Here is a 22541-nt window from a genome sequence, read left to right on the forward strand (position 1 = left end):
ATAAGGGATCACTTCAACATAACTGGAAGTTTCTATGTTTCCTGTTTTTATCAGACTTTGGAAAAATTAGGCTTCAGATTGTTTAACACTTGTCTTACAGTATTGCTTTTTATTTCCAGTGGATGTACTGAATTCTTCATTATTTTATTTTCATTGAAGAAAAATAAAACTGCTCACTGAAGAGAGTTGTTGAGCTTGGTTTATTGATAGCCTTTTATTGGTCTAGCCAAAAAGTCCATTTAGTTTTTTCCATAAAATAAAAGACTAACCATTTTCACCAATAGCTTTAATTTTTTTTAGATATTTTGAGTTTGTTGGCTATCTCCTGCTACTGGCTTCTAGTGCATAGAGGCCATGGCTACTGCTAAACATCTTCCATTGCATAAGACAGCCCCACTGCAAAGAATTATTTGGCTAAAATGTCAATAGTACCAAAGAACTTTGTAAACTACTTTTGACACATTTGATCAGTCACAGCACCTTCTCCATACACTGCACAAATCTTTTTTTGCGTTTCAGTTGCATTTTTTCTTTCTTGAAGTAATAAAGCTGAGTATGCTAAAAATGTTGCATATCTTCTTCCATCTTCAACATTAAAATGATTGCACCAATTCACCAATTGAGATAAGTTTTTAAAAAATGCATGCTCATATGACAGTTATCACAATACAGTCTAACAAAATTGTTTCAAATGAAGTTAAAGACAACTAAGTGCTACTAGAGCCATTGTACAGGAAAAACCTAAATGAACTTTCTGACCAACCCAATATTTCACCTGTAACATGGATGTTTCTAATGGGTTTTTTTTTTTGGCTATGATTTGCTGATTTAGCATTTTTGGATTAAATAACAGTAAAGGTTTTGTAGTGTTGTGTAAAGGTTTTGTAGTACTATCTAGTAGTCTGGTTCTGTTAATTACCCATTAGTTGAGGACTAGCCAGTAGACTGCTACTGCTCTTGTTAAAATTTTATCTACTTTCTCACTTCTCAGATTGCTTAAGTTTACTGAGAGACATTAGCAATTATAAAGTATCTTGTGGTATTCAATACTTATAAGCTTTGTAATATGTTGTCTTTACTCAGAAGTCAAGATTTAGTAATTTTAAAGCACAGACTTTTGAGTTAAATCATCTATTATCAACCTTTTTCACCACATGGCAGTCAAACTACTAAAATTTGGTGGCACAGTATATATTTTTTGCTGATTTGACAATAAAAAATAGGTATAATTTTGATTCATTCACACTGGATGGCTATTGTTGGTGTTGGTTCTTGGTCATTTTCTTAATTTCACAATCTAAGGGAAAAGAGGTCAGTGCCCCTGACTAAATAGTCAGGTATTGCATATTTTAGGAGTTCTTGCGACATACCAGTTTGTTATGGCAGGCTGGTTGAAAGTTGTTGAGTTAAATAATCAGGAATCCCTTAATGCATGCTCAAGGAATTGAATTGGTATTTGGTAATGTATTTAAAGAGGTCCATGTTTAGAAAAATTATGCTGCATAATATTCCTTAAAATTTCAGACTTAGTTTCATTAATATACCCCTTCTGAATGATTATAGAGTATACATATATATATGATTGCATATGTAATGAATTATAAACTTTATGAAACCTTACAGTATTTCTTTGATACAGTTTAAAGTCTTATCTGAGCAGCAGTAGTCATATCTGGGAAAGACGGTTCACCTGACTGAACATCAGAATTGCATATTAGTTAATGTAGGGTTATTCTTGTCATTTTCATCTTTATTTCTATCTCTCATTATTATTTTTTTGTTACATTAAAAATCTTTTTAAATTGTAGGGGGAAAAAAATAGCGGCTTTGATGTCCTTTACCATAATATGAAACATGGACAGATATCAACAAAAGAACTAGCAGATTTTGTAAGAGAAAGGTATGTATTTTTTTTTTGTCATTTAACAAAAATTTATTACAAGATAAATTTTAGAATATAAGTAATTAAAAATATTTTGGTTATAAAGCTATCAGGTACAGTGGTTAAAAATATATTTTAGTTATATTGGGTTGCCCAAGAAGTTCGTGTGGATCTTTCCATAAAATAAAAGACATTTTCATTTTCACCACTAACTTTAGTGAACTGGATATTTTGAGTATGTCGGCTATCTCCTGCATGGTATAACATTGATCGTTCTCAGTTAATGTCTCTATTTGATTGCTGTCAACTTCAACTGGTCTACCTGACCATGGAGCATCATTGCCCAGCGAGAAATCTCCAGCACGAAACTTTTGATCTGTTCAGTCAATCACAGCACCTTCTCCATACACTGCACAAATCTTTTTTTTGCGTTTTAGTTGTGTTTTTACCTTTCTTGAAATAATAAAGCATAATATGCTGAAGATGTTGCATATTTTTTTCCATCTTCAATATTAAATGGCTACACAAAAATTCACTAATTTGGTAAGTTTTTTGTTTTTTTTTTTAAATGCAGGCTGATATGACAGCTTTAACAATACAATCTTAACAAAATTGTTTCAAATGAAATTAAAGGCAACTAAGTGCCACTAGCACCGTTATAGGGGAAAAAAGCAAACCAACTTTTTGGCTAACCCAGTACTTTAAAGTGAGGGTCCTTAACCCCCATGCCAAGGACTTGTATCAGTCTGTGGCCTATTAGGAACCAGGCCGCACAGCAGGAGATGAGCTTGAATGCACCGTGCTTAAATCATCTCAAAGCCATCCCCCTTCAATCCCCAGTCCATGGAAAAATTGTCTTCCATGAAACTGGTCTCTGGTGCCAAAAAGGTTGGGGACCACTCCTTTAAAGTAGTGGTTATCTGTGATCTATATACACAGAGGGCTAAATAGTGGCTCTGAGTGACATTTGTTAAACTGGTTTACACATCACTGCTTGAAAATATTATCTACATATTTTTCATTGAATGCGGTAGCAAGGTGATACAATAGAAATATTGAGGAACTTTGAAGGATAAAATATTACTATTTCTTTAAATAAACATGTCAGTAAACAACATACTAAAATAACTTGAAAAGACTATATATCCGGACTTATAGTTAAGTATGTATTATAACTTTTATTTAAAAAATTTCTAAGTATATATTTTTAAATTTTGCAAATTTACAAGATATGATTTTCTTTAAGACTTCATAATGTAATAGTTAATTTAGAAACAATTAAAGCTGTTTTGTGGGGCACCCTACTTGCTTATTTTTATATGAATACATTTAAAATCTTTACCTTGATAATGTAGGGATATTATGCCTTTAGATACAATATCTCATTCATTTATTCCTTCAACAATATATATACAGTGTCTGTTGTGTGCCAGGCACTTGTCTAGATTCTGGGAATATAGTGGTAAAGATACAACTTCTGTCTACATACCATTAACTGACTGGTAGGAATTGGAAAACAGACTTTTTTCACGTAACACCAATATTACTATGGAGTCCACCTTTCTACTGGAGTTAAGAGGGTGTCCAAAAGCTCTAAGTAGTACAGATAAAGCTATTCCTCTTGGCTTTTATGCCATCATCGGCAGGTGTAGAGGAGAGGCCCCAGAACTCTGCATCTCTGGAATGTCCCCTAGGCTGCCTTTTTCCCCAACACTTGCGTCACTATTACAACTAACTACCTTGAGATCATCAAGGCAGTTGTCATTATGCCTTTTAGCCCTGTTTATGTCAGTCACCATAAGAAGTCCAGTGCCATCTCTTCTTTGCCTACAATCTACCTCTTTATGGTTCTGTAAGCATTGAGACAACCCCTCCTTCCACTTCCCCTTTCCCGTTTTATTTTTCTTTGTAAAAATTAAACTGTCTGTTACAAGCAATATTTATTTGTCTGTCTTAGTATATAAACCTCGTAAGAGCAGGGATTTTTTTTTTTGGTGTGTCGTTTTTGCTCATTACTCTATTTCCTACACTTGGGAGAGTGGTTGCCCTTCAGTAGGCCGTTAGCAAAGATTTTTTTTTAATCAATTTTTCAATTTTAGTTGATGGACATTATTAAATTAGTTTTAGGTGTATACTTTAGTGATTAGACATCACATAACATACTAAATGACCATCCAGATAAATCTCACACCCATCTAACACCATACATAGTTATTAGACTATTATGAACTATATTGACGATGCTGTATTTTACATCCCCAAGACTATTCTGTAACAACTCATCCCCCCCCACACTCCTTCACATCTGGCAGTTGTCAAAATGTTCTATCTGTGAGTCTCTTTCTGTTCTGCTTGTTTATTTGGTTTTTTAGATTCAATTGTTGTTAGATGTGTATTTACTGCCATTTTATTGTTCCTGTTTTTAATGTTTTTTTTTTCTTCTTAAAGAAGACCCTTTAACATTTCATATAATACTTGTCTGGTGGTCGTGAACTTTCGTGTGTGTGTGTGTGTGTGTGTGTGTGTGTGTGTGTCTGTCTCTAGGAAGCTCTTTGTTCTTTGATTTCAAATGTCAGCTTTGCTGGGTAGAGTAATCTTGGATGTAAGTCCTTGCTTTTCATCACTTTGAATACTTCTTGCCATCCCTTCTGGCCTGCAAAGTTTTAATTGAGAAATCAGCTCCCATGTAGATAACTAACTGCTTTTCTCTTGCTGCTTTTAAGATTCTCTGTCTTTAACCTTCTGCATTTTAATTACGATATATCTTGGTGTGGGCCTCTTTGGGTTCATCTTTTTTGGGACTCTGCCCTTCCTGGAGTTGTATGTCTATTTCTTTCACCAAGTTAGGAAGTTTATTATTTTTTTCAAACAGGTTTTCAACTTTTTGCTCTCTCTCTTCTTCATGTACCCCCATCATGCGAATGTTGGCACAGATGAAGTCCCAGAGGCTCCTATACTATACTCGATTTTTGGACTTTTTTCCTTTTTGCTGTTCTGATGGGTGTTTTTTACTTCTTTATATTCCAAATTGCTGATTTGATTCTAGGCTTCCTCTTCTCTACTGTTGATTCCCCATAAATTAGTCTTCATTTCAGTTAGTGTATCCTTCATTTCTGACTGGTCCTTTTTTATGCTATTGAAATGCTCATTAATTTTATTGAGCATCCTATAACCATTGCTTTGGACTTTGCATCTAGTAGATTGCTTGTCTCCATTTTCTTAGTTCTTTTCTTGGAGTTTTGTCCTGTCTTTTCATTTGGGCCATGTTTCTTTGTCTCATTTTGGCAGCCTCCCGGTGTTTGTTTCTATATATTAGGTAGAGCTGCTACTATATCTGCCAGGCTTGGTAGGGTGGCCTAATATAGTAAGTGTTCAATAGGGTCCAGTGGCACAGCCTTCCTGATCATTCAAGTACTTGAGGTATGCCTCCCCTATGGGTTGTGCATACCCTCCTCTTGTAGATGAGCCTTGATTGCTGTTGGCATCTCAGTGGGAAGGATTTACCTCCCGGTTGATCAGTTGCAAGACTGGCTTTGACCACCGACCACTGATGTCCAACCACCGTGGAGGATCAGCTGTGCAGGGGCCCACACCAAAGAGCTGGACTTACTTCAGCAGGGCTCTGGTGCCCACTTAGTTTGCCCTCTTGAACGTGTTACTTGTGGAGGTGGTTGGATCGTGATGCTGCTACATGGTCTGTAGCTGTCCACAGGGTACACTGGCTCTGGGGTCTTCTGGGAGGTACAAACCAAGGTCAGCTGCTGCCTGTGTTCTGCCCAAGGCCATCTGGCATGACCTGCAAAATAATCTGCAGATTGCTGCTACTTGTGTTGGGCTTGGAGATGCCCAGCAAGACCAGCCTGTGAACCAAGGCTGATTGTTGCTAGAGCCACAGCTGGGACCACTTAGTGAGAGATACAGGGCACGCTGAGGCCAGATGGTGCTTATTGAGAGATTGTAGGAAAATCTGAAGCATGAGCCGAGATAGACCATTTGTATGGAAAAACTACTGGAAACAGCTTGGTGAACCCTAAAGTTGAGTAGGGCAGGGCCTCAGGGAATCACCAGGGCCTGGAAAGCAGTGTGAGCAGGTTAATGGAGTTTCAGATATGGTACTCACCATCAAAGGAACATTGGCTTCTGCTAGCACTTCTGTCTGAGAGATAGCTGCCCCCTAGTTTATGCCCTGATTCCAGGCAGTTCATTTCATTCCCATATGTCTCTGATCCTTTTTAAGCTGCTGCCCCATTGCTGGAGCTCAGAGGGGGTGAGTCTGAAAAGTCGGTTCATGGGCCCTTTAAGGGGAACTGCCTGGGACTCCAGAAGCCCTCCATCTTCCTCAGTCTCAACCCCTGCTGGTTTTTACAGCCAGAAGTTATGGGGACTCTTCTTGTGGGCACTGGAACCCTGAACTGGGAGGCCTGGTGTGGGGCTGGGACCCCTCAATCCTCAGGGGGTACCTTTGCAGCTGAAATATCTCTCCCAGTTTTTATCTGCTACATGTGGGTGTGAGACCAGTCCCTTTGGTGTCTTCGCCTCTCCTACCAGTCTCGATGTGGCTGCTTCTTTAATTCCAAAAGTATATCTTTTATTTCTTTTTCTTGAATTACTGTATTGCCTAATATATCTCCAGTGTAACGCTAATAGAAATGGTGATGGCAGGCATTCTTGTCTTGTTCCCAGTCTCACATTTCACTCTTAAATATGATATATTCTATTTTTTCTAGTACTTATTAAATTATGGGATTACTTTTTACATACTGTTTTAATAAGGTTTAGGTTTTCTTTTTTCTTTTTAAATCATGGACAGATGCAAGATTTTGTCACATACTTTTCCTGCATCTATTGAGATACGTTTTTTACTTTCTTTTTTCATCCCTTCTTAATCTGAACTACATTGAAATTTTTAAAAGATTTTATTTATTTATTTATTGTTAGAGTGAGGGGAAAGGAGAGGGAGAGAAACATCAGTCGTTTGCCTCTTGAATGCACCCCAACCTGGAACTAAATCTGCAACCCAGGCATGTGCCCTGACTAGGAATCAAACCGGTGACCTTTCGTTTTGAAGAATGATGCCCAGCCAACTGAGCCACACCCATTAGGGCTGAAATACACTGAATTTTGAATGTTAAACTACCTTGCCATTCCTGGTAAAAACCTAACTTGGTAGAGCTATCCTTTTTATACACTGGTGAATCAATTTCCTTCTATTTTATTTAGGATTTCTGCATGTCTGTGAGATTGGTGTGAAAATTTCCTTTCTCTGAATGTCTCTGGATGTCTTAGGTTTTGGTGTCAAGGTTTGTTGATCTTATAAAATGAGTTGGGGAATATACCCTATTTTTGTATTTTTCTGGAAAATTTGTGGAAGATTATAGTTTGTTCCTTATGTGTTTCATAGAATATGCTGGTAAAACCATCTGTGCATGGAAACGTAGGAAGGTGTTAAATTACATATTTAACTTCTTTAATAGTTATAAGACTATTCAGGTATTCCAGTTCTGTGAGAATGTAAGATACATTTTAAAGGAATTTTTTTATTTCATCTAAATTTTCTAATTTATTGGAAAAAAGTTATTCTTAATAGTTTCTTATGAACTTTTTAAATGTCTGCAAGATCTGTATGGATGTCCCACTTTTCATCCTGATATTAGCTATTTGTGCCTTCTCTCTTTTTTTCTTGATCAGTTTCATTTAGCATTTGTTAACTTTAATAGTTTTTATAAACAACCATCTATTGGATTTGTGGTTCTGTTTGTTTATTTTACTTTTAAAAAATTTTGTTTAAATTATTGGGCTGACACTGACACTGGTTCATAGGGATTTGGCTAGTCTCTCTTTTTGTATTACATACTGAATTTTTTATTTCATCAACTTCTATTCCTTATTTCCTTTGACTTTGTGTGTGTTCAGTTTGCTGTTTTTCTAACTTTTTGGGATGGATGCTTAACTTAATGATTTTCAACCCTTTTTCTTTTCCAGTATACTTATTTAGGTCTATAAATTTCCCTTGAGAATTGTTTTTGTTGCACCCCCTAATTTTGAGTAATAAGATTTTTATTATAATGAGTTTTAATACAAGAACATTTTGTTTCATCATGCTTTCTTCCTTGCCTCATGGGTAATTTAGAATTATATTTCTTAATTTCTAAATATGTGTTGGTTTTTAAAAGTATATTTTTGCCAGGGCTTACAAGCTTAATTGTATTGTGGGTGGAGAACATAATTTGTATGGTTTCAGTGTTTTGGAATTTGTTTACACTTGGTTTATGGACTAGGAAAGAGTCAATTTTGGTAAATATCTGTGTGTACCTGAAAAACTACATTTTGCATTTGTTGGATATAGGGTTCTATGTATATTGATTATGGTAAGTTTCTGAATTCTGTTGTTCATTTTTAATATATCCTCACTGTTGTTTTTTTTATCCTGCTTATTTTATCAGTTCCTGAGAGAGTTGTATTGAAAGTCGTTTTGATTGTGATTTTTGTGTTTATTCATGTAGTTCTGTCAATTTTTGCTTTATATGTATAGTTGAGGTCATGTTATTAAGTGGCTGTAAATTTAGAACTATTACATTGTCAGGTGAATTGAAATTTTTATCATTATGTAATGTCCTCATATCTTGCATTGTTTTTTGCCTTAAAGTCTACATTTTTGTTATTATAATATCATCAGTTTGCTTTGGGTTAGTATTTGAATGGTATATTTATTTTTTCTTTTCTTTGTCGTGTCCCTGTGGTTTAGATGTGCTTCTTTCTTATTTTTAAAGCCATTTTGACAATCTTTTAAAAAAGATTTTATTTATTTATTTTTAGAGACAGGGTAAGGGAGAGAGAAAGAAAGAGAGGGAGAGAAACATTAATCGGTTGCCTCTTGTAGGAGCCCCAAACTGGGACCTAACCCTGCAACCCAGGCATGTGCCCTGACTGGGAATCTAACTGGCAGATAAACCAGCAACCTTTCCGTCACTCCAGCAAACTGAGCTACACTGGTCAGGACAACAGGTTTTTTTGTTTGTTTGTTTTTTTGAAGATTTTATTTATTTATTTTTAAAGAGAGAGGAATGGAGGGAGCAAGAGAAGGAGAGAGAGTTTGATGTGTGAGAGAAACATTAATCTGCTGCCTCTTGCATGCCCTCAGCTGAGACATGTGTCCTGTCCAGGAATCAAAAGGATGACCTGCCGGTTTGTGGGACAATGCCCAACCCACTGAGCAACAGCAGTGAGGGAGGGCGAGGGTGGCACTCCCTATTTTTAATTGGAATATTTAGTTAATTATATTCAGTATAACTACAGATTATTTGGTTTCAAATCTATTGTCTCAGAGGTTGTCAAACTTTTTTTGTATAGGTCCAGAAAATAAATTTTTTAGGCTTTGTGTGCCATCTGATTTCTGTTACAGCTATTCAACTCTTTTAGTACAAAAGCAGCCATAGTCAACATGTAAACAAATGAACATGGCTGTGTTTTAATAAAATTTTATTTATAAAAACAAGCAATGGGCCAGATTTGGTTGATGGTGCTGCAGTTTTCCAACCCTTATACTATTTCAGTATTCGTTGTTTTTGTTTTGTCTTTCATTCTTCCATCAAATTTTCTTTTCTTTTTTTATTCTTATTTTACTGTTGTTCAATTACAGTTGTCCCCAGTTTTCCCTTATTACTCTCCCCCCGTCCTACCCAACCCCACCTCTCACATTTAGTCCTCTTCCCCCATTGTCTTTGTCCATAGGTCCTTTTTTTTTTTTTTTTTTGCATTTAAACAAAGATATATTGAAGTAGATCATTCATTTGCCTAAAAATTTCTTTTTTTAAGTTTAAAAAATTGTTGTTATTCAAATACTGTTGTCTCCATTTTTCTCCCACCACTCTTCCCTGCCCCACCCACCCCTACCTTCCACCCTCAATCCTGCCCCCCTTTGGCTTTGTCCATGGTTCCTTTATATGTTCCTTGATGACCCTTCCCTTTCTTTCTCCCATTATTCCCCTCCCCTCTGCTGACTGTCAGTTAGTTCTTTATTTCAATGTCTCTGGTTCTATTTTGCTTGCTTGCTTGTTTTGTTGATGAGGTTCCACTTATAGGTGAGATAACTATGTTATTTGCCTTTTACCATCTGGCTTATTTCACTTAATGCTCTCTAGTTCCACCCATGCTGTCGCATAGGGTAGGAGCTCCTTCTTTCTTTCTGCTGCGTAGTATTCAGTTGTGTAAATGTACCATAGTTTTTTGATCCACTCATTTACTGATCAGCACTTAGGTTGCTTCCAGCACTTGGCTATTATAAATTGTGCTGCTCTGAACGTTGGGGTGCATAGATTCTTTTGAATTGGTGTTTCAGGATTCTTAGGGTATAACTTGCTTTATATGTTTTCCTCTTCTTGCCTTTTGGCCTTTTTATTTTAAATTCTATTTTCTTCTATTAGCTTAGAAGTCATTTGTTTCTGTACAATTCTCTTAGTGGTTATCCTAGAGATTATAACATACTTCCCTTGACCTATTTACAGCTAATAATAAATGGTATTTTTACCCTCTTCCTGAAAATGCAGGAAGCTTATAACACTACCACCTCCTAACATGTGCTCTATATGCCATTTTTATGTGTGTGTAACTTTTTACGGTGGTAATTAAACTTTGTTCATTTTTAAAAAACTTTTTATTGTGGAAATATATACTTGTGTGACATTTTTGGTCCGTATTTGTTTAACTTTATTTTGGAAAATTTCAAGTTTAGTCAAAAATAGAGAACGTATTATAAACCACTAAGTAATGAACTATAATTTCAACAATTATTAATACTTTGCCAGTCTTGTTTAAAGCAATTCTCTGGCATGAAATTATTACATCCATAAATACTTATATATATAATGTTTATACCAGCTAAGGACTGAAAGAATAATAATAATATTATTATTCACCTGTCAAAAATAACAATTTTTTAAAAGTATTCTAATGTCTAATCCAGTTGATTTGTTTTCAGGTTGTTGTGCATTTTATTCTTCTATATTCTTAGTATTTTTCTATAGTCATTACTTAGATTTATTAAAATTATTTACTTTTTTCTGATATTTTATCCTGGATCATTTTTTTTCTGTTTTAAAACATCTTTTTAATATTCTCTGTAATGTGGATTTGCTGGTGATGAATTCTTAGTTTTTGTTAGTCTGATCTTATCTTTATTTTCATTTTAAAAAGCTGTTTATTATACTTTTATGGACAATTTTAAACATATAAAACTCATATAAGAGTTATGATTTTAATATAATGAACCTCCATGTTGCAGCCACTGAAGTTCAACAGTTACCAAGTCATGGCCAGTCTTGTTCCCCCTATCCCCTATCACTGTTATTGAATTGTTATGAAGCACACCTGAGATTCAGAAAAATTACATTTTATACAATAACATTTCATATGCATCTGTAGAATATAAGAGCTTTTTAAAAAATACAGTGCCGCAGTATGTTAAAAATGTTGTATTAATTCCTTAGTATCACCAGATATCTAGTCAGTGCTCATTTTTCCTTGATTGTCATACATACAGAGAGTACATGTAGTTGATTTCCTCCAATACGGATCCCAACAAGATTTATACATTACATTTGGTTGATACGATTTTTTAATCCCTTAATCTGTAGATATCCCTACCTGATCTTTAACTTTTGTTTTTGTTGAAGAAAGCAGATTACTTGTTTTATAGAGGGTCCTATATCCTGGAATATGTTAATTGTACATTTATATTTCTATTCAACATTTTCCTTTATCCCTATATTTCTCCTAAATTGTCATTTAAACCTAGCAGTTTGATCAAAATCAGTTCTGTATTTTGACAAGAGTATTTACTAGGTGGTGGTGTGTACTTCCATAGGAGGTATATAAAATGTGGTTGTATCTGTTCTGTGGTAATTGCCATTGCTGATCATCACCTAAATCCATCATTTCACTAGGGGTTTACTTTCATTTATATTTTTGCTGGGTATAGAATTTTAGTTGGTAGATTTAAAAAAACAAACACTACTTTTTTTAGAACAATTTTATGTGTACAACAAAATTGAGAGGAAGATACAGAGATTTCCTGTATGCCCCTGCCCCCATGCATGCATAGCTTCTTCCATTACCAGCATTGCAAACCAGAATGGTTTTTTTTTAAACAAAGGATTAACCTTTATTGACATGTCATAATTACCAAAAGACAATCTTCTGTGCTCTATTTTGTTTCCATAGTTTTGCCTTTTCCAGAATATCATATAGTTGGAATCACACAGTATGTAATAGCCTTTTTAGATTGGCTTCTTTCACTTAGTAATATGTATGTAAGGTTACTCCATGTCTTTTCTGGCTTATAGCTTTTTTGTGTGAATTTACCATAGTTTATCCATTCACCTAATGAAGGACATCTTGGTTGCTTCTAAGTTTTGATAATCATGTATAAAGCTGCTGTAAACATCCATGTGTAGGTTTTTGTGTGGACTAAGTTTTCAGCTCCTTTGGGTAGATATCAAGGAACACAATTGCTTGAAGTAAGTATATGTTTAGTATTGTAAGAAACTGCCAAACTGCCTACCAGAGTGGCTGTATCATTTTGAATGCGCACCAGTAATGAATGACAGTTTTTTTTGTTCCACATCCTTGCCAGTATTTGGTGTTGTCAGGGTTTCAGACTTTGGCCATTTTAATAAGTATGTAGTGGTGTCTTGTTTTAATTCGCATATTCCTGAAAATGCAATGTGGAACATCTTTTCATGTGCTGCTTTGTCATCTGTATATCTTTTTTGGAGAGGTGTCTGTTAAGGTCTTTGGTTCATTTTTTAAAAATTAGGCTGTTTTCTTTTTAAAACTTTTCATTTATTAACGTTATTTTTATTGTTGGCACTATTACAGAAGCCCCCATCTGCCCTCCACGTTTTTCCACCTCCACTCAGCCCTGGCCCCCACTCCCTCTGGCCATCACCACACTGTTGTGTATGTCTGTGGGTTATGCATATGTTCTTTAGCTAATCCCTTCACTTTCTTTCATCCAGTCACCCCCACTCTCCTCCCCCATGACAGCTGTCATTGTGTTCCATGTATCCATGCCTCTGTTTCTATTTTGTTCATCAAGTTTATTTGTTCATTAGATTCCACATATAAGTGAATTCATAGGGTATTTGTCTTTCTCTGTCTGGCTGGCTTATTGCACTTAGCATAAGAATTTTCAGGTCCATTCATGCTGTCGCAAAAGGTAAGATTTCCTTCTTTGAACAGCAAAGTATTAGGCTGTTTTCTTATTGTTAAGTTTTAAGAGTTCTTTTTGTATTTGGGATAACAGTTCTTTTTCCAGGAGTGTCTTTTGCAAATAGTTTCTCTCAGTCTGTGACTTGTCTTCTCATTTTCTTGACATTTTCTTTCACAGAGTAGAAATTTACATTTTAATGAAGTCTAGCTTAAGAATGATTTCTTTCACAGGTTGTGTCTTTGGCATTGTATCTAATGACATCACTATACCCAAGGTCAGCTAGATTTTCTCGTGTTATCTTCTCAGAGTTTTATAGTTTTACAGTTTGCCTTATTGTCTTTGATTTTTCAGCAGTTTTACTGTGATATGACTAGGTGTAGATATCTTTTTATTTATGCTCTTAAGATTTGTTGGGCTACCTGGATCTGCAGTTTGACATTTTTTAATTTTTAAATCATGTTTATTCCGTTACAGTTATCTCCATTTTCCCCTTTTGCCCTCCTCCATCCATCCTGCCCCGCTGCCCTCTCCCACAGTCAGTTCCCACTCTGTTGTCCATGTCCATGGGCCATTCATGCGTGTTCTTTGTTTAGTCTCTTCTCCTTTTTTCCATCATTGTCCTCCTTCCCATCTCCTCTGGTCACTTTCAATTTGCTCCATGTTTCCATGCCTGTGGTTTATTTTGTTTGTTAGTTTATTTTGTTGGATAGATTTCACTTATAGGTGAGATCATATGGTATTTGTTTTTTACTGACTGGCTTATTTCACTTAGCATAATAATCTCCAGTTCCATCCCTGTTGTTGCAAAAGGTAGGAGTTCCTTCTTTCTTTCTTTTTTTTTTTTTAATGCTGATTGACCTTATTTATTTTTAAATGTCAAAATCCATTATAAAATATTTTAAAAATTTAAGTTCATTGTAAAGTCTCAGCAGTTAAAATAACATGACACCAGCATAGAAATAATCAAGTAGATCAATGAAATAAAATGAGAATTCCAGAAACAAATGTACATATCTGTCTAACAAGGTAATATATGATTAAACTGATATGTCAAATCAATGGGGAAAATAAGGCTTATTCAACAAATAAGGTGCATGGGCCACTATTAATTGAAATAAAATAAATATAGAGCCCTGTTTCACACTTTATACAAAAAATATTCAGATGAGATAAAAATCAATATGTAAAATCTAAGGAGTGTTAGGAGAAAATATAAAATAATATTTTTCTTACTCTGAGGTAAAATATTCAAACCTGGAAGCTATAAAGTAGAATATTGTCAATATGACTATATTAAACATTTAAGACTATACAGTAATATACATATGAAAGAAGTTAAAGGACATTAATAGAATAGGAAAGTATTTGCAACACATCTAAAAAAGGGTTAATTTTTATTTTAAAGGAGACAATCCTACATTTAATAAAAAAATGGATAAAGAATACCAAAAAGTCAATTAAAGCTTTTTTAAAATAATAGAAATGGGCAAGTAATATACAAAAACAGGTTTAGTTTCAACAAATAATAAAGTAACAATTAAAATAACATCATTGTCACAATCAGAATAATAAGTATTAAAAATATTGGTAATATCAAGTATTGGTGACTGTGAAAGGAACTGGGTATTCATAGACTCTCTTCCTTCATCTTCTTAAAGCAGTTCCTTTAGCATATTTTGCAATTGCTGGCTTGGTGGAGGTGTATTCTTTTAGCCTTCTTTTGTCTGGGAAACTCCTTATTTCACCTTCCATTTTAATGAAGAGCCTTGCTGGGCAGAGCAGTGTAAGTTGAAGGCCTATGCTTTTCATTACTTGGAAGATTTCTTGTCATTCCCTTCTGGCTTACAGTGTTTCTGTTGAGAAGTCAGCTGCTAGCCATACTGGGGCTCTCTTATGTTACTACCTCTTTCTCCCTTGCTTCCTTTAGGATTCTCTGTTTGTCTTTCATATTTGCCATTTTAATGATGATGTGTCTTGGAGTGGGCCTCATTGGGTTCCTCTTGAATGGGACCCTCTGTGCTTCCTGGACTTGTGTGACTTTCATCAAATTAGGGAAGTTTTCCATCGTTATTTTTTCAAACAGGTTCTCTCTCCCTTGCTCCTCCTCTTTTCCTTCTGGCATCCCTGTTATACAGATATTATTACGTTTCAGGTTGTCCTGCATTTCCCTAAACGCCTCTTCATTCTTTTTGAGTCTTTTTTCATTTTCTTGCTCTTTCCGGGAGATTTTTTCTACCTTATCCTCCAGCTCACTGATTCGTTCCTCTGCTTCATCTAGCCTGCTTCTGATTCCTTCTACTGTGTTCTTCAATTCAGAAATTGTATTCTTCATTTCCTCTTGTGTCTTGATAGTTTGTGTCCTTTTCATGCTGATATAGTTTGCAGTAAGTTCCTTGTAGCCTCCCTGTAGTTTTTTGTAATTCTCTCTGAGCTCACTGAGCTCATTGAGCTTCCTTAGAACTGTTGTTTTGAACTCAATATCTGTTAGTTTACTTGCCTCTATTTCATTTAGTTCTCTTTCTGGGGATTCCTCCTTTCCCTTTGAGTAGGGGGTATTTCTTTGTCTTTCCATTATTTGTGAGACTCTTCTTTTTTACTTCCGCTTCTTAAGTTCATCTGTCTTGATTTCCTGACTTTGTGATGTGAACTTCTATGGTAGAAGACCGTGTTTTTTTTCTTTCTGGATCTGCCTCTGATGATGTCATATGTGGACCCTGTCTGACCTTAGACAGTCTGTTCAAGATCTCCAGGAATCTACTGCCTGTGGCTGTCTCTTTCAGCTGTTAATCTAGTCACTCTGCACTCAGCAAGTCAATTTAGACACCACAGGGCGGGGCAGAGTCCCTCCTGAGGGTGGGGTTATTGGGTCCTCTCATGTTGCTGCCACTCAAGGGAGTGGTCTGCCTGAGCAGGATGGCTGCTGACGTATGGGGGATAAGTCAGTACCTGAATCCCGCTGGCTACTCTCTCAGTTCTCTTCCCAAAGCCTCCTTCCCCAGTGTCTTCTCAGGCATCTCTTGCCCACTCTGCCCCTGCTATTGCTGGAGACCAGGGTAAATGCCTGCAAATAAAAATTTATGCATTGGCTCTTTAAATGGCGCTTTGCATCTTCAGCTGCCTGTGTCTGGCAGAGAGCAACCCTGCAGCTTTTCACAGCTAGCTGTTATCTGTGTACTTTTTGGGCTCTGGTGCTGTAGGCTGGAGATCCCTGCTGTTGCTTTAGACCTTGCTCTTCTTAGGGGGAAACAATTGACTGTTTCAATATCCTTCTGGTGCGGCTGCCCGTGGGCACCCCGCCCGCCTTCTCAAGTCTCTACCACCCTCCTTACCAGTTAGGTTGTGCTACAGCTGATTCTTCTGTCTGTCCGGGGTTATAAGGCTCATCTCTTGCTATTGTTCAGTTGTTTGTTCCAGGTGATTTCTCCACAGTTTAGTTGTAATTCCAGGTTGGTCTTGGGAGGAGGTCAGTGTGACTTCCACTCACTCCTCCACCATCTTGATTCCTCTCTGGTTTGACATCTTTTGTCAATTTTGGAAAATACTCCCCTTTTGTCTCTGTAGATAGTTCTTCTGACCCACTTGTTTCCTTTTTACATATATGTTAGAATTTTTTGCTTTGTCCTTTGTCCTTTATTTCTCTTCTGTTTTCCATTCTGTGGTCTCACTGAGCTTTATTCCAGCAGATTCTTTTCACATCTCTTCTGATTTTCTGATTCTCATTGCAGTGTATTCAATCAGCTGTTAAACCTTATCCACTGAGAGAATAACTTTTATATTTTTCAGATACAGAATTTGTATTCTTTTCAAATTTCTTGAGTTGTCCTCCACTTTTAAAAAATGATTTCTAGTTCTCTTCAGAAATTCTTGAATTAATCTACCATCTCCTTGAACATAATACATAAACTCATAAGGTCTACGTTTTATAATTTCAGCTTTTGGAACATAGCTAATTTGTTCCTGTTGGTTTTGTTCACCACGTCTTGTCTCCTTATGTGCCTGGTGGCTGTATGAATGTGTATAAGGCATTCATACAGAATCCAGTATCAGGATTTGAAAAGACATGGGTTGCAGTTTCTTTGAGGGTTTGCCTATTTATTGTTCATCCTTACTTTTGGAGTCTTGAATTTAAAGGGCATAGAATTTCCCATACTTTCCAGCTTTGGCAGGTCTGAATCTATAATTTTGTCTCCCTTATCCTGTGAGGCTGTGAAAAGCTCTGCTCCACTTCTTAGCCTTAGCTGCCTCTTCTCGATGCCCCCAAGGGAAAGCTGCCCTACATACCTGACTCACTCCTCTGGATATTCTTCTCTGGGATCTTGGCCTGCTGATTCTTAACTGCCTCTTCAGTTCTTGGATGCCTTTTAGTCACACACCCATCTCCCCCATGTTTTTCTAGTTTTCCTCATTGGAAGGTTTTCTTATCACTATTACTGGAAATAGAACCACTTTTTTTCCTGCTGTTAAAACTTATCCATTGAGATACTATTATTTCTTTCTGTATTAACTTTTTAGATTATCCAAGTATTACCTGTGTAACATAGTATACTAAAAAGATGAAAAAATTTAAAGGAGCAGAAAAAAGTCACAATGCCAGCAGTATGAGGCATATCCTGTTAATAGTTCCTTTTTGTTAGAGAGTGGGTTATAGATAAGGGTTAGGGGAAGAATTTGGAGATAAGCTTAGTTTAGATAATCTGAGTTTGAGGTGATATCCAGGTAGAGTTGTGCTTGAGGCATTTAGATATTAAACAAACAAACATAGAGCAGTGTGATGATCTGGATTTGGACATTAAAGATAGTAAGCTAGTTGAACCTATCAAAGTAAATGGAAGGGCATTGGTGGTTGTAGACTGTTCCACTACTAGGGATAGCACAGATTGAGAAGTGACAGGGTAATGAAGGAAAGGTAAGATAGACTTAAGATTTATACTGTGAAGAAGGCCAGGGTAGCCTCATATTTTGTATATGTAGGCTGTATGTTTACAGGAAAATTTTTTTTATCCCATACTTAAAGGCTTTGGTTGATATTTCTTTTAAAGCCTGAAGTCCTATAAGGTAAATAGTAGTTATATAAGAAACAGTATTCTAGTGTGAAACATTTAGTAGTATTTTAGATCTAATCACAAAATTTTTAGAGTAAGCCCTGAAGTTCAGGATTTCAGACTAGCTAATAATTTGTATTTAGTATTGTGCAAGAGACTTTTATCAATCTCTTGTTCTGTTAAATGTGTGTAACAATGAAATCACAGCATTGAAGAAAAATCAAACTATGTTATGTCTACTAAGTATTACAAATAAATGACTTTTACACTGAATCAGTTCATAGAGAGAGCAAGAATACAAGAAGCAGCACTCTTGTATTTTCTGTTTAAATAATCATTGGTACTAAAGATAAAAAAGAGGGGTGACTTCATTTAAGTTTTTTTGGTGATATAAATTATTTCAGTTCGATACCAAAACTAGTTCTTTAAGCAAATGTGCACAAAGGCCATCTAAAGATAGGCCAGAAATTTATGACCATATACCTACTTATTTTTAACATGTAATTGGAGTTATCTTTTTGTTTCTACAGTTTTAATTGTATTTTGATAACTTTGCTATGCATTTGGTTATTAAACAAGAGAGATTATAACATGGGAATTTGATTTAACAGAGCTACAATAGAAGAGGCATACTCCAGGTCAATGACAAAACTAGCAAAATCTGCAAGCAATTATTCACAACTTGGGTGAGTTAATTTCTTTGACGAACTTTTTTTCAGTGTTGATTTAGGCAGAATTCATCAGAAAATTAGGTTTATTGAGGATATAATAGTTCATAAATGTGAAATATATAATAATATACTTATTTAAAATGTATCTGTGACTATATTCTTGACTTGCTTGGAAATGTAATTGAATTTGCTAAATTACTTAATACAGTCACGCACATGAAACTTAATCCCCCCCCCCCTTTCTTAAACAGCGTAGTCATTCTTTAGTGTAATTTGGACATTATAAGTATTATGTGTAATGCTTGTTATCCTAGTTTTCTGTAGGTTCATTTAAATACTGCTAAACAGTGATCTTTAAAAACTCACTTAAAATAAACTATTGAAATGTTAAAATGCATTAGAAATGTCTCATGATTTTTATAGATGGTCATTAAGTCTTTTTAAGAATTTGTTGAAGAAATGCGTTCTTTGGAAAATAAATATTAATAATAAGAATATATTTAAAGCGAGATATGCTTATAGCCATAACAACTCTGGGAATAATAATTATATAATTTGAATCATAACAACTATGGAAGGAACACTTAATCTGATTTAATTATCTAAAATTTGGGGAGGTTATATTTTAGCTCAAATGTGAAGATAGTTTGTCTAACACATAAAGATTTTTATAGTGATATTTAGTAAAAGATTCCTCTTTTTATGGGTTTCTGATGAATCTGTGAATCCCTGGAAATTTTATGTAAAGTTTTATGTATTATTAACTCATTTCTGATGTAGAGAGTCTATACTAGTTATCAGATTGATGTGGTTTTGTGATTCAAAAAACTGTTTAAGAATAACTGTTTTATGAAAGTATTCTCTACTGTCATGACACTGACTATGTAAGTGCTGATAGCCACAACTAACAGAACCTTTTGTTAATATGTACACTGGCTGGGAAGTATAGAGAGCTATCACCTTATTCAGCAGAGGAGAGCAGGGACTGGTAGTTGATTACTTTTGTTTCTTCCTCCAAGTCCTCCTCCAGTTCTTCCCCCTCCACTCTCTCCATATAACTTCATTCTTCTTTTCTCCATCTCTCTCCTCACTTTTCTTGTATCCTCCTACTTCTGGAGCCTCCATTTAAACATGCCTCTTCTAAAATGTAACTTCTTTATTAACTGTAGTGGAAGGGTCAGAAAGTAACTAGAATAACAAATTGGCCATTTAAAAAAAAAGATTTCATTTATTTACTTTTGGGGGAGGGAAGTGAGGGAGAAAGAGAGTGAGAAAAACATCGATGTGTGAGAGAAACGTCAATCAGTTGCCTCTCACAAGACCAGCAACCCAAGAATGTGCCCTGACCTGGGATCCAACCAGTGGCCTTTTTTGCTTTGCAGGATAACTCCCAAGCAACTGAGCTACACCAATCAGGGCTAGCCATAATGTACTGAATGAAATTCTAACCTATTTTTAATCACCAGGTGGGAGATAAAAAAACACAGATTGACTTTAGCTGTGTTTCCTGATAATAAAGTTACTGACAGCATTTCTCTCTTTGGAATATGTGCTTTTCATAAATAATAGATGATTTTTATTTTTTGCTTTATCATCTTAAGATCACAAAGATTTTAAATATTAATGTTTTTGTTTACTGCTGCATATTTAGGCAAGAAATTCAATTTTACCTTTCTTTGTTTAGTTGCATTTAAGCATATTTTGGATTCATCTGTTTTCTTTCTTACTGTTTATTATACATGTTTATTACTTGACTAGGAAGAAAGTTATATATATCAAACTTTTGTAAATGAAATATTTGAAATTCCTTAAAGAAACCTATATTTAATGAAATCTTATGTTGAACTGCTTTTCACTGTAAAGAATCCTTTGGTAAAAGCAAAGGGATACTCTTATCTGCTTTGTGAAGTCTAGACTATCATGTATCAGGTTTACATGAAGTGATATACAAGTCCTTTAGTGCTGTACTAGTGGATACATTTTAGGTGTCTTTTTTCCTTTCAAAAGTTTCCATCTAACTACATGCCAGATTTAGTGCTGATGAGAGATTTTAAAAGTGTGAAGTGAGATCTAATCAGAACAATCCTATCCTAAGTATTTTAAAAATCTTTGAATTATTAAAATGTTTCTTAAAATGAGCATTGTTAGCTTTCCTACTAGGTAGGAAATGCAATAATTGGCATAGAATACATATTAGGATAAGTAATTTCTTTCTCTATCCTTTTGACTTAGTGATTATTGCTGCTATTTGTTTTGTTTTCTGTTAGAAGTTTTGTCATAGAACAAAGCAAGTGCTGTTGAATATACTTTAGGAACTACCTGAGGATGGCATAGGATAAAATTATTCTTAGATTGTTCTCTATTGACCAAATTAGTTTAAATTAATCATTGGCATCCCAAGTACTATCTAAGCTATTATGATATAGTAAATAATTCTTGGAAGTACTTGAACCTTCTGAATTTGTTAAATCCTCAATATTGAGAGAAGGTGGTAGGAAAGTATGTCATGAGTGTTATTCCATGTAGAAGAAAGGGGACACTCAGCGTTTGTTGAAGTACTCAGATAAAATTGTAATGCCTCCCAAAGGTTTTAGATAACAGTTTAAAAATTATTCTGTGTAATTATTAAGGATGAAGGCACTAAAAAAGTCATGTGCAAGTTTTAACTTTTGCATGTGTAAATTCAAAGGAACCTTTTTTTTTTTTTTTTTTTGGGTGCACCATTCCTGGAAGTACTGCAATACCAGGTCGATGCGTGGAGTGGACGGAGCAAGCTCCTATTCCATCTCCTAATTCTAAAAATCCATTTAATATATTGTCCTCGGATAGAGGACGTATCAGATATTAAACTGATAAGAACAGATACTACACTTGATCTTAGCCAAAAGGCCGAGAAGCGATAAGGAACTTTTATTATTGATGAAGCATTTTCAATGGAGACAGTGATTGGAAATGCTTCTGATACAAGTCTAAATAACCAAATCAACTGAGAAAATAATAAAATTAAATGAAGGCCATGGCCAGACATTTGATAATTAGTTAACCTATTTCTGTATACCAGAGATCCAGAAATGTTTTATTCAATTAACCAAAGATTTAAAAAGTAAGAGCAGTCTGTCAGTCATTTAATTTTTAATTTATTTTAATTTCATCTTTTGCGTATTTAAAATGGCTGAATATAACATTATTAATTCCACTTGTTCTATTTTGGAGCCTTAAACTTTTCTTTTTTAAGTAAATTATTTTCATGTTTTCTTTCCCTTAGAACATTTGCCCCAGTGTGGGATGTGTTCAAAACATCTACAGAGAAATTAGCTAATTGTCACTTGGATCTTGTTAGAAAACTACAAGAACTAATAAAGGAAGTTCAGAAGTATGGAGAAGAACAAGTAAAGTCTCATAAAAAGGTATAACTTTTTCTTGTTAAAGGATTGATTGATCAGATATTGAGTGTTTTACAGTTTCAGCATTTTTGATGAATCATTTTATACCAAACAGACTAAAGAAGAAGTTGCAGGAACTCTGGAAGCTGTTCAAACCATTCAGAGCATAACTCAGGCCCTCCAGAAGTCCAAGGAAAATTACAATGCCAAGTGCGTAGAACAGGAACGTTTGAAAAAGGAAGGAGCTACACAAAGAGAAATAGAAAAGGTAATTATAATAAAAATAATTCCTCTATGGTTTCAAAGCACTGTCGAACGCAAGAGTGCATTTAATCTTCAGACACTCACAAATGA

At 35.1% G+C, this 22541-nt stretch overlaps 1 protein-coding gene and 1 non-coding gene across 2 annotated transcripts in view; one reads left to right on the forward strand and one right to left on the reverse strand.

Moving 5' to 3' along the window:
• Window positions 1-22541, forward strand: part of LOC129074613 (F-BAR domain only protein 2) — a gene marked incomplete at its 3' end in the record, with an annotated part of 79149 nt that overhangs the window by 12668 nt on the left and 43940 nt on the right. Inside the window, exons 2-5 of the mRNA XM_054578488.1 lie at window positions 1809-1900; window positions 18745-18819; window positions 22070-22211; window positions 22303-22455. Of these exons, the coding sequence (XP_054434463.1) occupies window positions 1809-1900; window positions 18745-18819; window positions 22070-22211; window positions 22303-22455 (462 nt within the window). The remainder of the gene's footprint in view (window positions 1-1808; window positions 1901-18744; window positions 18820-22069; window positions 22212-22302; window positions 22456-22541) is intronic.
• Window positions 21515-21705, reverse strand: LOC129074748 (U2 spliceosomal RNA). The gene has a single exon (XR_008529565.1). It is a non-coding gene; the product is annotated as a U2 spliceosomal RNA (small nuclear RNA).

The sequence above is a fragment of the Pteronotus mesoamericanus genome, unplaced genomic scaffold (assembly GCF_021234165.1).
Source record: "Pteronotus mesoamericanus isolate MK-2021 breed Mesoamerican mustached bat unplaced genomic scaffold, CSHL_Meso_final contig_50, whole genome shotgun sequence".
In the NCBI taxonomy this organism is placed as follows: Eukaryota; Metazoa; Chordata; class Mammalia; order Chiroptera; family Mormoopidae; genus Pteronotus; species Pteronotus mesoamericanus.